The sequence below is a fragment of the Ornithorhynchus anatinus genome, chromosome 13 (genome assembly GCF_004115215.2).
Source record: "Ornithorhynchus anatinus isolate Pmale09 chromosome 13, mOrnAna1.pri.v4, whole genome shotgun sequence".
NCBI lineage: Eukaryota > Metazoa > Chordata > Mammalia > Monotremata > Ornithorhynchidae > Ornithorhynchus > Ornithorhynchus anatinus.
In genome coordinates, this window is record NC_041740.1 from 28,748,266 (window position 1) to 28,760,696 (window position 12,431).

General features: G+C 39.1%; 1 protein-coding gene across 5 annotated transcripts in view; it reads right to left on the reverse strand.

The window, feature by feature from the left end:
* Positions 1 to 12,431, reverse strand: part of CACNA2D1 (calcium voltage-gated channel auxiliary subunit alpha2delta 1) — a 439,415-nt gene that overhangs the window by 112,937 nt on the left and 314,047 nt on the right. For all 5 annotated transcript variants that reach the window (XM_029077600.2, XM_029077601.2, XM_029077599.2 and 2 more), the window contains exons 8-9: positions 3,538 to 3,607; positions 1,515 to 1,565 (exon numbers count right to left, since the gene is read on the reverse strand). In XM_029077600.2, the coding sequence (XP_028933433.1) occupies positions 1,515 to 1,565; positions 3,538 to 3,607 (121 nt within the window). The remainder of the gene's footprint in view (positions 1 to 1,514; positions 1,566 to 3,537; positions 3,608 to 12,431) is intronic.

Consider the following 12,431-nt stretch of genomic DNA (forward strand, 5'->3'; position numbering starts at 1 on the left):
AGTTCAAACACCAGGCATTCTGAGGCTTCCCCACGGGCACACTGTGCTGGAAAAGGGGGTGTAACATTAATTTCTAAATAATGAGGGGCACTCACATTGCCAGCCACAAAAGTGGTAAGGAACTTGAGGTTGCTTTCTCAAGCAGTTTTATCCTGCTAAGGATAAGAGTGGGACAGACACCATCTCATTGCATTGGCGTTCAGGCCTATTTTAGGGGAGACAGAAGTGACTACTAGAGTGAACTCAAAGCCTTCTGGCAAAGATGGAAGGAGAGTTAGCTGCAGAATCGCATATGTTCGTTTCATTTTAACAAGCATCCTGAGGATTATCGTTACAGTTACATTTTCCCAATTCATTAATCTCCAAGATCCTGTGCTTGTTAGAAACTTTTAGACAGCTAAATTGTAGCTTGCTTGCTTCAGGGCAAACCCTAAATTGAGGAGAATTGCAAATGTTGACACAATCACCCATCTGCAAAATAGGCTGCGTTTAAACTCCACATGTATGCTTTTGCAGAGCCAGTGGACCAGATTTAGATTTTCTTTTTTTTTCCTACAGCATAAAGCAATTGGAGACATCCATCAAGATTATGTTCCCCCATCCCTTTAATAAAGTTATCCAGTAGCAGCCTTTGACGAGGGCAAATTGTGTGAACATTCATGTAGCTACTAATGTCCCCTGATTAGACTGTAAGCCCATCAAACGGCAGGGACTGTCTCTATCTGTTGCCGACTTGTTCATTCCAAGCGCTTAGTACAGTGCTCTGCACATAGTTTGTGCTCAATAAATATGAACGAACGAACGAACGAACGAATGAATGAATGAATGAATGAATGAATGAATGAAAAGAGCACAGTAGTCAGAAGACCTAGGTTCCCTTGGACAAGTCTCTTTACTTCTCTGGGCCTCACTTACCTCGCCTATAAAATGGAGATTTGGACTGTGCGACTCACTTGGGACAAACCTGATTACCTTGTATCTACCGCAGCGCTTAGAACAGTGATTGGCACACAGTAAATGCCTAACAAATACCATCATTATTATTATCTCACCGTTCTCATTTATGGTATGAAAATCTCAGGCATTTTTCATTTTTATCCACTCGGCAATTGCCAAGTTCCATACTCACACACTGAAAAATTGTTTTCTATTTGATTCTTCTATTTGACTTTTACTTTATATTTGAAGTTTAAACTATTAGAAATAATGCCATAAATGACCAATTTTCTAAATGAGACTCCAGCTACTCTAAATTTGAAAGTGAACACTGGAAATACAATTCTGAGTCTCCAAACACATCATCCCTGGACATTGAACCAATATTTTTGACATGTAAAGGCAGTCTTCTAACCCTATGTCACTTCTTTCCTGGAATATAAATATTTTACTCAGATATACAAGTCTTCTCTTTTTCAACACATCAAACACTAATCCTTGCCTTCAACTTTCTGAGTTAACATAGGAGAAGCTCAATTTTCTGATTCCTTATAAACATATAGTCTTCAAACACTTACACATCCACCAGAATGAGCATATCTTTGGGAGAGGCGGCTCCTTGGATATACCTGAAATGTTGAAAAAAAAAAAGTGCACTTTGGAAAAATCATTAACTTTTCCTATATGGTTCAGTAGACTTGACTGGTTAAAAAGAGTCGTAAGCAAACTGAAGATTCTTTTCCAGTGAATCTCATTTTGAGACTGCCATATACCCATCCCTTCACTCTAACACTTGAGCTGGATGAACTCAAGTGAACATAACCAGAGGAGATATACTGGCAGGAAGATTTTTTTCCCATGTTCACAGCAGATGCGAAATGGAAATATTTGAGTCAAAGAGAGTCTGGTAACAAATCTTACCAGAAGACTTCTTCTCAACACTACATTCTAAGATTTTTATCATAGTGTCTTTCATGCAGCCCTATGAAAAAGTCACATTCCCCGACTTTCCCATACATTCCCGTATTCCTCTCGTGACTTATGGTATGACCTGGGGGTGGGGAGGAAGAGAGGCAAGGGTTAAAAAAACCTGCTAGGAATGGTTGTCAGTCAGTGATTTACAGAAGAAGGGAGGGCTCCGTCTTGCCCTTTCAACTCCACAGGGCTGGCGAAGTCCTGAAGGCACTTGGAGTACTGAAGGCACTGGCCTTTTGTAGCTGGAATTGTCTCCAATGGTTAGATGTAAACTCATCTTCTAGACTGTATACCCTCATGGGCATAGGTTTTGTTAAATTGTTCTGTTGTACTCTCCCAAGCACTTAGTACAGTGGCCTCCACACAGCAAGTGCTGAATATATTTGATTGATTGATGGCCTAGGTTGAAACATCCCAGATACGCTGGTGGCCTCCAAAGGGATAAAGGTTGCTCTGAACAGGTACCTAAAAACCACTTCAAATCCTCTGGATGATTTGAGTATCTGAAATAGTAAGCACCCTTGTAAAAGGTTAGAGGTCCTGGGTGAGCCACCGAGCTCTCTGAAATTACAGCTGAGGCTGGCTGTAGTTCTCAGTGGATCGAGCACAGATCACTCTAAATGACAGAGTCAGGTGACCTGGGATCTAATCCCAGCTCCACCCTGGACTTGCTGTGTGACCTTCCATAAGTCATTTGACTTCTCTAGATTGTGGTTTCCACATCTGCAAAATGGGGAGTAAATATCTGTGTGTTGTTTATTTTCCTTTTTTTCTGCTACTTGTTAGACACTTACTATAGTCAGGCACTGTATTAAGTTCTGGGGTAGATACAAGTTAATCAGGTTGGACACAGTCCCTGTTCCATGTAGCACTCACAGTCCTAATCCCCATTTTACAGAGGAGGTAACTGAGGTGAAGAAAAGTGAAATGACTTCTCAAAGGTCACACAGCAGACAAGTGACAGAGTCGGGATTAGAAAATTTCTGGCTCCCTGGTCCATGCTCTATCCATTAGGCCTTGCTGATTCTCAGTTCTCCCTCCCTCTTAGACTGTGAGCCTCCCATGGGCCAGGGACTAAGTCTGATCTGACTGAAATATATCTATGCCAGAGCTTAGTACTGTGCTTGGCACATTGTAAAATAACTTAAATACTACAGTTGTTATTATTATGAGTCAGTGGTCCTGTGAATGAAGCAGGCACTGACCTGCTTCTGCCCAAAGAACTGCTGATGTCCTTTATGCTAAATCGAGAGATCGGGTGCCACAACCCCAGAATTACATTCAAAAATTTGGGGCCATAAGGGTTAATCATCCAATTTTACAATTACTCTGAAGCAATCTGGAACTATTTAAGGGCCTAGGTGATTTGAGCATAAATCTAGCTCTCATATACATGGGATCAATTGTTTCAAAGTGCCTAACAAAACTTCTAATCATGGCATTCTCTCTCCCCAGTGAACATAATTTTGTTCCCTGTAATTGAACTCAGCATAAGAAGTTATTCAAATCTGGGACTTTAACGGTCAGTCTGCCTAACTAAAATTACTTTTGCAAAAGCAATATTGTATTTTTAAGGTTATGCCTAGCTAAGATTTTTATTTGGCTCATCTTTCTAAGAGACCTTACCACGGTCTTCTGCGTACATCGTACAGGTCAATCTTGTTTGGAGATCGGCTTTTATCTACCCACGGAGAAGCTGAAAATTAAGCAAATCATGAAGTCAAAATATCACATTAACTTTCTCAAAACAGCACTATTTCCAAGGCTTTCAAATACACCATAAAATTCCAATTTCATAAATCTACAGCACAGATACAGGAAAATAACCCTCCCTGCTTGAAGGGGAAAATGGCACTACTGTTCCACAGGAAATCAATAAAAGTCAATTCTCTTTTTTGCATCATTCAGAAAGGGACTTACATGTAGACATGGGCCATTTTCTTGGTACTTATCATAGAGTGATTTCCCAGATGTCTTAGAAATACAGCCTTTTATGTCCAGACACACTATCTCCTGAACCTTTTATAGAAACCTTGTTTTGCACAAATGGAAACAGCATTTTCCATTTCCTCAGTCACATTTATCCATTTAAGTTCTTCCCATCTTTTCTTTCACAACGAGAATCCACATTTATTACCTCTATTATCATGTTATTCCAACCCAGCTTTTTAGGTAGAAAATAAATCCTGTGAAATATTCTTGCCTTTTCCTCCTGTTTATCCCAAGAAGGATTTCCTTCACCACCTTCTATGCAATCATTTTTGCCAAAAGGTTATTGGCTATTAAGGAGGTAGAATATGTAATAATTTTGCAATCTTTGAAACTAAACCTCAACCAAATGCCTTTTTCCCCAATCACAGTGGTGTACCCTCAAAACTGTGGATGTGAGTTCTAGAATCGTTTCTGGAATAATTTTCTTTCTGAAATTCTTGTGCACTAACTTGAGGGGGTTGAGCTCTGCACCAACTATCACAGATTCATTCCACTCATTCATTCATTTATTTGCGGGACACGGCATGGCAAAGTCAGAAGGTCATGGGTTCTATTCCTGACTCTGCTACTGTCTGCTCCGTGATCCTGGGCAAGTCACTTCACTTCTCTGTGCCTCAGTTACCTCATCTGGAAAATAGGGATCGTGACTGTGAGCCCCACATGGGACAGGGATTTTTATGGTATTTGTTTAGTGCTTGTTACGTGTCAAGCATTGTTCTAAACACTGGGGTAGATACAAGATAACAGGATTGGACACAGTCCACATCCCACATTGGGTTCAAACTTTTCTTCCCCCATTCTACAGATGAGGTAACTGAGGCACAGAGAAGCAAAGGCACTTGCCCAAGGGCACACACCAGACAAGAGGCAGAGCTGGGATTAGAACCCATGATCTTCTGACTCCCAGGACTGTGCTCTATCCACTACGCCATGCTGCTTCTCATCAGCTCTATCATTATGGACATGTCCTCCATGTCTGTGCATCTGATAATAGAGACGAAGTCTAGGATTGACAAATCTATGGAAAGGGAGTTTAAAAATATTCCATATTTTTTATTAGCGGAAACAAGCAATGAGGAAAATAAATAAAAACAAAAAATAAAGAAAAGTCTTTTGAAAAAGGGGCGACCTATAATGTTATCTTTGGAGGAATTAATCTATCATAATGATTCAAGCGTGCAGTCCATGTAGCTACTGCTTCATTGTTCAATTATATTTTTTCCTTTACTGAAAAATTACAGCAATTATGAAGGAATTCTCTTTGAGTTTAAGTTTATTGCTTAAATCAAGAGAAAACACTCATTAGGAGATTTTTAATCAAACATGGTACTCAAAAAATATCCATTCCTGAACTCTCCATTATCTGTTAAATGCTGTGGCATTAAAAGTGGATTTGCTGGAAAAAACACTTACTCACTTTCAATTAGCAGCCTCTATTTGGATAAAACAATTAAAATTCAAGCTGATTGACACCAAGTTACTAAATAAGGTAATCACAGTAAAATGGCTGGATTTAATTATTTTAATATTTTTTTCCGAAATATTCAAATCATAATCACACAAGTGCTATTAGATTGGAGATTTTCAGGTGACTGATGTCAAGTTCTGGGACAAAGTTTGCCCCACTGAATAGGCTCCAAGGACTGCCTTATTCTGGGAGGTCAATAAAGCAATAGTCAAGTGGCCGTAAAGAAGTTAGACCAGTGGGTTAGCAACTGCTTAGTACAGTGCTCTGCACACAGTAAGCACTCAATAAATACAATTGAATGAATGAATGAATGTTTTGATGGAGAGGGAGAGACAGATGTGGAATTGTTGTAGAGTTTAAGGTGTGGGCTAGGTGATGGGGACTGTGGGTGAGGGAATCAATGAGGGGGGAAGAGAAGACTTAATAAGATAGAGAGAGAGAAAGAAAGAGAGAGAGAGTGCTGAGTTGCTGAGTTGTAGTAAATATGAGAAAAGAGTCTCATATCTTTTCTTCAGTATGTATCATTTCCTCCCAGTTGACCTTCCTTTAGGTCATGCAGTCTTAATCCCCATTTGCCAGATAAGGTAACTGAGGCACAGAGAAGTTAACTGACCTGTCCAAGGTCATACAACAGACAAGTGGTGGAGATAGGATTAGAACTCAGGTCCTTTGACTTCCAGGCCCGTGCTCTTTCCACTATGTCATACTGCTTCTCATTTCTAACCAATTTAAAAATTGCTTTGTTCAAACAAACAGAGCTTTTGCTGGGGACGCAGCTTCTCTGATGTTAACCAGTTATGAAAAAAATGTTTTTTCTATGACTGACTCAGAGAAGGCTGGCATTATTTTAGCAGGCAATTCAGGGAAGTGGCGTGGTCTAGTACAGGCCTGGGAATCAGAAGACCTGGGTTCTAATTCTGACTTTGCCAACTGCTCTGCCTATTGCTAGATGTGTGACCTTGGGCAAGTCACTTGACTTCTCAGTGCCTCATTTTCCTCAACTGTAAAATGGGGATGGAATAACTGATCATCCTCCCATTTAAACCTGCAAGCCTTCTATGGCACAGGGACTGTGTCCAACCAAATTTACTTATACCTACCGCAGCGTTTGGAACAGTGTTTGACAAATAAGACCTTAACGAGTACCATAAAACAAACAAACAAGCAATTCCAGGACAATAAACCTAAAATAGAATCTCATCCAGAATAAAATGGAACATTAAAAAGAGAGGCTGACATTTTAAATGCAGTTTTGGGAAGTTGACATTTCTCTTTTCATAGACATGAAAACTTAAGGCGGTTTTTAGAGTTAGGAAAACACAGTTTCCAAGCATTTCAGGGTACTAATTAGTACACAGTTAGCTGCCATTTGGAGTGAGTGTGCACAGAGGGAATGTATCTTCAATCCATCACTACTGGCATTAAAATCTCCTAACATCTGGAAAGATAAGGCTAATTAGTGGCTGCTCTGTTCATTGTTGCCTCATATTAACCACAGAGCTGCCTTAGCAACTTAATTTTAAATTTTAATAACCTCAAATTCATTTCTGTGGATACCGATCAGTACTTCTGCTACAAGGAAGCACTATCCTGGGCAGCCATCTTGTATATCCTCAGAAGAAAGCAGAAGAATTCTAACTTCCTCTCATCGCCAGAGTTTGCAGAGTGAGAAAGCCTCCTTTGTGCATTAATCTGTGACAATATCAGTGATAATTCACTTCTGACTCAAGCAAAATGTCAAAAAAATTACCTTCAGCATCTCCACTACTGACACTGAACCATACAAAGCCCTCTTGCTGAGGTAAAACCATTCTTTCTCCTGAACATGACACCCAGCTTCCTTCATCCAAAACTGGATTTAAACAGTCTGTGGAAGGGGTTCAAAGTGAATGGCCTGAAGAATTACTTTTGGTGTTGTCTAAAATGTCAGATTTTCTTTGAATCGTTTTCCTAGGGCAGGCCCAGATATGAGGCTTTCACTTTTTTGGAACTTGCCAAGTGTCTCAGAGCAAAGGGCATTTATTGAGTGCTTACTTTGTGTAGAGCACTGTTCTAAATGCTTGGGAGAGTGCACTAAAATGGACACATTCCCTACCCACAACAAGCTTTTAGCCTAGAGGGGGAGATCTGTAACTAAGTACTGTGGGCCTGAAGGGGCAACAAATAAAGGGAGCAGGTCAGGGCAGGTCAGATTTGAAAAGAGTAGGCATTCCAGGCCTGAGGCAGGAAGTAGATGAGAGATGAGATGGAGGTACAGTGCGAAGTTTGGTAGTAGGAGTAATGAGGAGCTTCTCTCTGGACATTTGCCAACATTTGAAACACAGAGCAGGAGATTATTATTATTAGTGGTAATAGCAATAATAATAATGGAACTTGTTAAGTGCTTACTATGTGCCAGACACTGTCCTTAGGGCTAGGGTGGATACAAGCAAATCGAGTTGGACCCAGTTCCTGTCCCACATGGGGCTCACATTCTCAATCAACATTTTACAGATGAGGTAACTGAGGCTGAGACATAAAGTGACTTGCCCAAGGTCACAATACAGACAAGTGTCAGGGCAGGGATTACAACCCAGGTCCTTCCAATTTCCAGGACAGTACTCTATCCATCCCGGGACAGTACTCTATCCATTAAGCCAAACACCTGCAGAACTAGAGAGGACAGCTATAATTAGTTCCCTGTGGGCAGGGAACATGTCTACCAACTCTGTTATATTACACCCTCTCAAACACATAGTACAGTGTTTTGCCTTCAGTAAGAGCACAGTAAATACCACTGAGTGTAGTCATCAAGTCTACACTTCCAATCATAAAATTCCCACCCAAAATTTCCCTTAGTTTCTTATTCCTTTCATCCTTTTTTTAACCTAATTTAAAACATTTTATTTTTGCAAAACAATTGTAAGGCACTGATTGCTATGGCTCATAGATTAATACTTTAATTCTAAAATTAAATATACACTAACACAAATATTTTTACATTTTCAAATGATTTGAGCATACAATGATTTGAGATTTCCCTTGAGTTTTAGTCGCAGTGGTGAATGTTTTTCAATACCTTTCTAATCCAATGAGGAATACTTTATCAATAGGAAGGAAGTTGTTAAAATATCAATTTTATTTTCTAATATAGAAAATCAGCTATTACGATTTTCATGTGTCCAGTTCATTTCTCGAATAACCGATCCAATTTCTCAAGTACCCAATTACCAAGATGCACAACACATTATTTATAAGGCAACAATCTTGATGGAGAAGTCATTCTCAGCTAATATAGCAGATGGTGGTTAACCCACGTAAAACACTTCTTTGACATAAAAGACTTATTGTCTGCCAGCAGGAGGGCTAGGAAAGATAGATAAGTATGGTGGTGAAATAGAATATTCAATGAGTTTAAAGGCAGAAAATTGCCCACTTTGTTAATTATTTATTATATTTGATAGGTAGCCATTAGGTGTTGCACTGCAGTGAACAGGGGCAAAGCAAATCCCATTAAATCTCTAATGGGGATTGGTTTCAATAGATAGGTGTTACCAAAATATGTCAGACAGAGCTGGAGGGAAAATGCAGTTCACATCCAGATCTTCTATGCCTACAAGATAATGAATCCTATTCTGCCCTGGACATCCTATTGCATGCCCAGAAGGGGCAAATCTTCCTTCTCTTCTCTCTCTATCTGACTCCAGATTATCTCAGGTAGGGAGACTAGCAAGAATAATAATGTTGGTATTTGTAAGATCCTTGGCTTCCTGAAATTTTGTCCATAGAACTGTGGCCTCCAAGAGGATTAGAATTATTGGGAGAGGAGATTCTTCTTCCTCTTCCAAGCTCTGCACCCAACTCCCATCTCAGTCTCTGACTTGACCTGCAAATATCCTGGTTGGGCAGTTAATTTCTGGCATTGCATCTGTGTTCTATGTGAGAAATATTTTCCCTGCTTCTCTCAGAAAGCCATGGAGGGAAACCTTAGGGCATTTGATTGTGGTTTTCTTTCAGCTTATTCTTTCTCCTAGGATGAAAGAAGGGAAGAAGTGGGGATAGAAATCAATAAGACCTAAGGATGAAAGGAATGATAGTATGGTTCTAGCCAAACCCATGAAGCTGAAGGAACTCACCACTCATTTATATTGATGTGAGAAAAAGAGAGAGTTTCAGAACATAAAAGAAGCCGTTCTTCTCTAAGGAGTGGGCTGCATGCATGAAAAACCCTTATTCATTAGAGGAAGCTTAACACGTAGTATTCACGAAAGGGCTGGAGATGCACACATCCATTTCTTCTGACCCTATCTTTTGCTGATGCACTTTGTGGAAATAATTTTCCCTAATTCGTCCATGCCACTCCACTCAAAATTCAGAATGAAAATCTGCATTCTGGCAGAACTCTTCTCCCTCCATCATAGACTGTGACTATGAATCAGGGACTGTTTCTGATTTGATTAGTTTTTATCCACCTTAGTGCTTAGTCCAGGGCTTGGCACATACCACAAACACAAATAACAAATATCACAATTAGTATTTATTAAGATTACTATTGAATATATATTTATATTAATTGTCTGTCTCCCTCTAGACTGTAAGCTTGTTATGGAAAGGAAATGTGGCTCTTTATTGTTGTATTGTGAGTTGGGAGCATGTGTACCAACTCTGTATTGTACTCTTCCAAGTGTTTAGCAGAATACTCTGCAAATGGTAAGTATTCAATAAATACCATTAATTGATTTTTTAAAATGGTATTTGTTTAGAGTTTACTCTGTGCCAGGCCCTGTACTAAATGGTAGGGTAGATACAAGATACAGCTTAATCCCCACTTTTTTTTACAGACGGGATAACTAAGGCACAGTGAATTTAAGTGACTTGTCCAAGGTGTCACAGAAGATTAGTGGCGGAGCCAGGATTAGATCCAGGTCCTTCTGACTTCCAGGCCCATACTCTATACACTAGGCCTCGTTGATTGACTGATTGCTATTCATCCTTGCTCAAGGCCCCTTCCCCAAATGGTAAGGTGAGAAATGCTGAATACTTCTGTCATGCACAGAGATATTTCATTCTTATCACAGTTACATGACAGTTGTGTCTCAAACCTAAAAAAAGTAAAGTATAACTTTTTGTTATATCTTTCCTCTTTTATATCATCCTTTTTTTTTTAATCTTCTTAGAACATGTGCTGTTGGACTGTATGCTTGCTGTGGGAAGGGAACGTGTTTACAACTCTTGTTATACTGTTATACTGCACTCTCTCGAGCACTTAGTACAGTGTTCTGCATGCAGTATGCACTCAATAAATTGTTAATTGTTGATTGATTGTTAATTTTAGTGGATGTCAGTTTTATACACCATATGAAATAAGCCTTGTGTCTAGATGTCAGCAGCAGAAAAAAGCTGAAGCCCAAATTTATTTCCTAAGTATGATTTCTTAATGGACAGTGACAATGCAGCATTTTATATGCATTTGAAGAACTGTTACTCCCTCTTCCTCTGAAATATAAACACAATGACACTGACCAAAATATGTACTAGTAAACATCACACTGGACTACACCACTGTTTTTGTTTTGTTTTGTTATTGTTTTTAATGATCCAGGGGTCACTTTCCATATGAAAATTCCTCAATAAAACCAATGGAATTGGGAAGTTGCCAATTGAGGGAAAAGTCCCTGGTATAAAAGCTGATGGAGAAGAAAATGGTGTTTGAAGGTCTGTTGTAAACTCGTTGAGGGTGGGGGTATGTCTGTTATATTGCCACATTGTAATAATAATAATGATGATGGCATTTGTTAAGCGCTGCGGTAGATACAAGTTAATCAGGTTGTCCTAAATGGGGCTCAATGTCTTAATCCCCATTTTACAAATGAGGGAACTGATGCACAGAGAAGTTAAGTGACTTGCCCAAGGTCACAGAGTCGGCAAGTGGTGGAGCTGGGATTAGAACCCATGACCTCTGACTCCCAAGCCTGGGCTCTTTCCACTCAGCCATGCTGCTTCTACTGTCCCAAGTGCTTAGTAAGGTGCTCTGCACATAGTAAGCACTCATTAAATATGATTTACTGACTGATTGGGTCGACGTGATTTGAATACCCACCCACACTCTGATTAAAGAAGAGCAACTGGTGCACAGAGTGCTGCATTTTCTGATCCGACAAGCCTTTTTTCTATTATCACACTTCAGTAAACCATGTCTGGATACATGATCCTGAAGGGAGTGGTTTTAATTTCCTTGTCTGTATGACTGCACCACACTAATCCTTTAGAACAATTTAGGACATGTTCAATTTTTATATTTCTCTTTAGCTAGTACCTAGTTGCTTTGTATCTCATTGGGAAATCCTAATGTTCTTCACAATAAAGAAATGCTTCCTGGAGGTTTATTTAACTCTAATCTGAAATGAGGAAAATCCCTTTATTAAAGATCGTATCTTTACTCAAACAATAATTAAAGGGAAAAGAAGAAGACTAATAAGATATTAGACAAATGACATATAAAGATGAAGTACTGCCTCTTTTTAAGTGAACTAATTACTGAAGAGAAAGTGTGCTGCCTACACCAGCATTATAATGAAGCTTTTATTAGTAATTAGAATCCCAATTATAGCACAATTAAGAAAGAGATATTCACGGGTGAAATATGAACTTTTGGTTGGGCATTTCTTCATTTAAATAATGATAATTTTCTGAAGTTGAAACTTCTTTTGCTCTCATTTACTTGTTACTTGCATTTCATTTTTTGAGTAAAAAGCCTTAGAAGCCAATGCTAAAGGCCTATTTAAGATATGACTTTTAAAATTTAAGACTTGAGAATTGAATCATTTTGGGGAAAGACGTTATGTCCTAAATTGGATTTTGTTTTAGATCATTTGGCTCTCTACATGAAATTAATTTTGCAAATTTAATAGATTCAATGCATTCTGCATATTATGATATGTTCCACTGGCTGTTTAAAAATAACCACCTCGTCATAAATGCAAAATGTTAAACAAATACAACTTGATACACAATTGATAGTAGTTCAAGAGAAATCATTGGCTTTTGCAGTGTTTGGGATTCGGGCCATTGATTGTTGGCA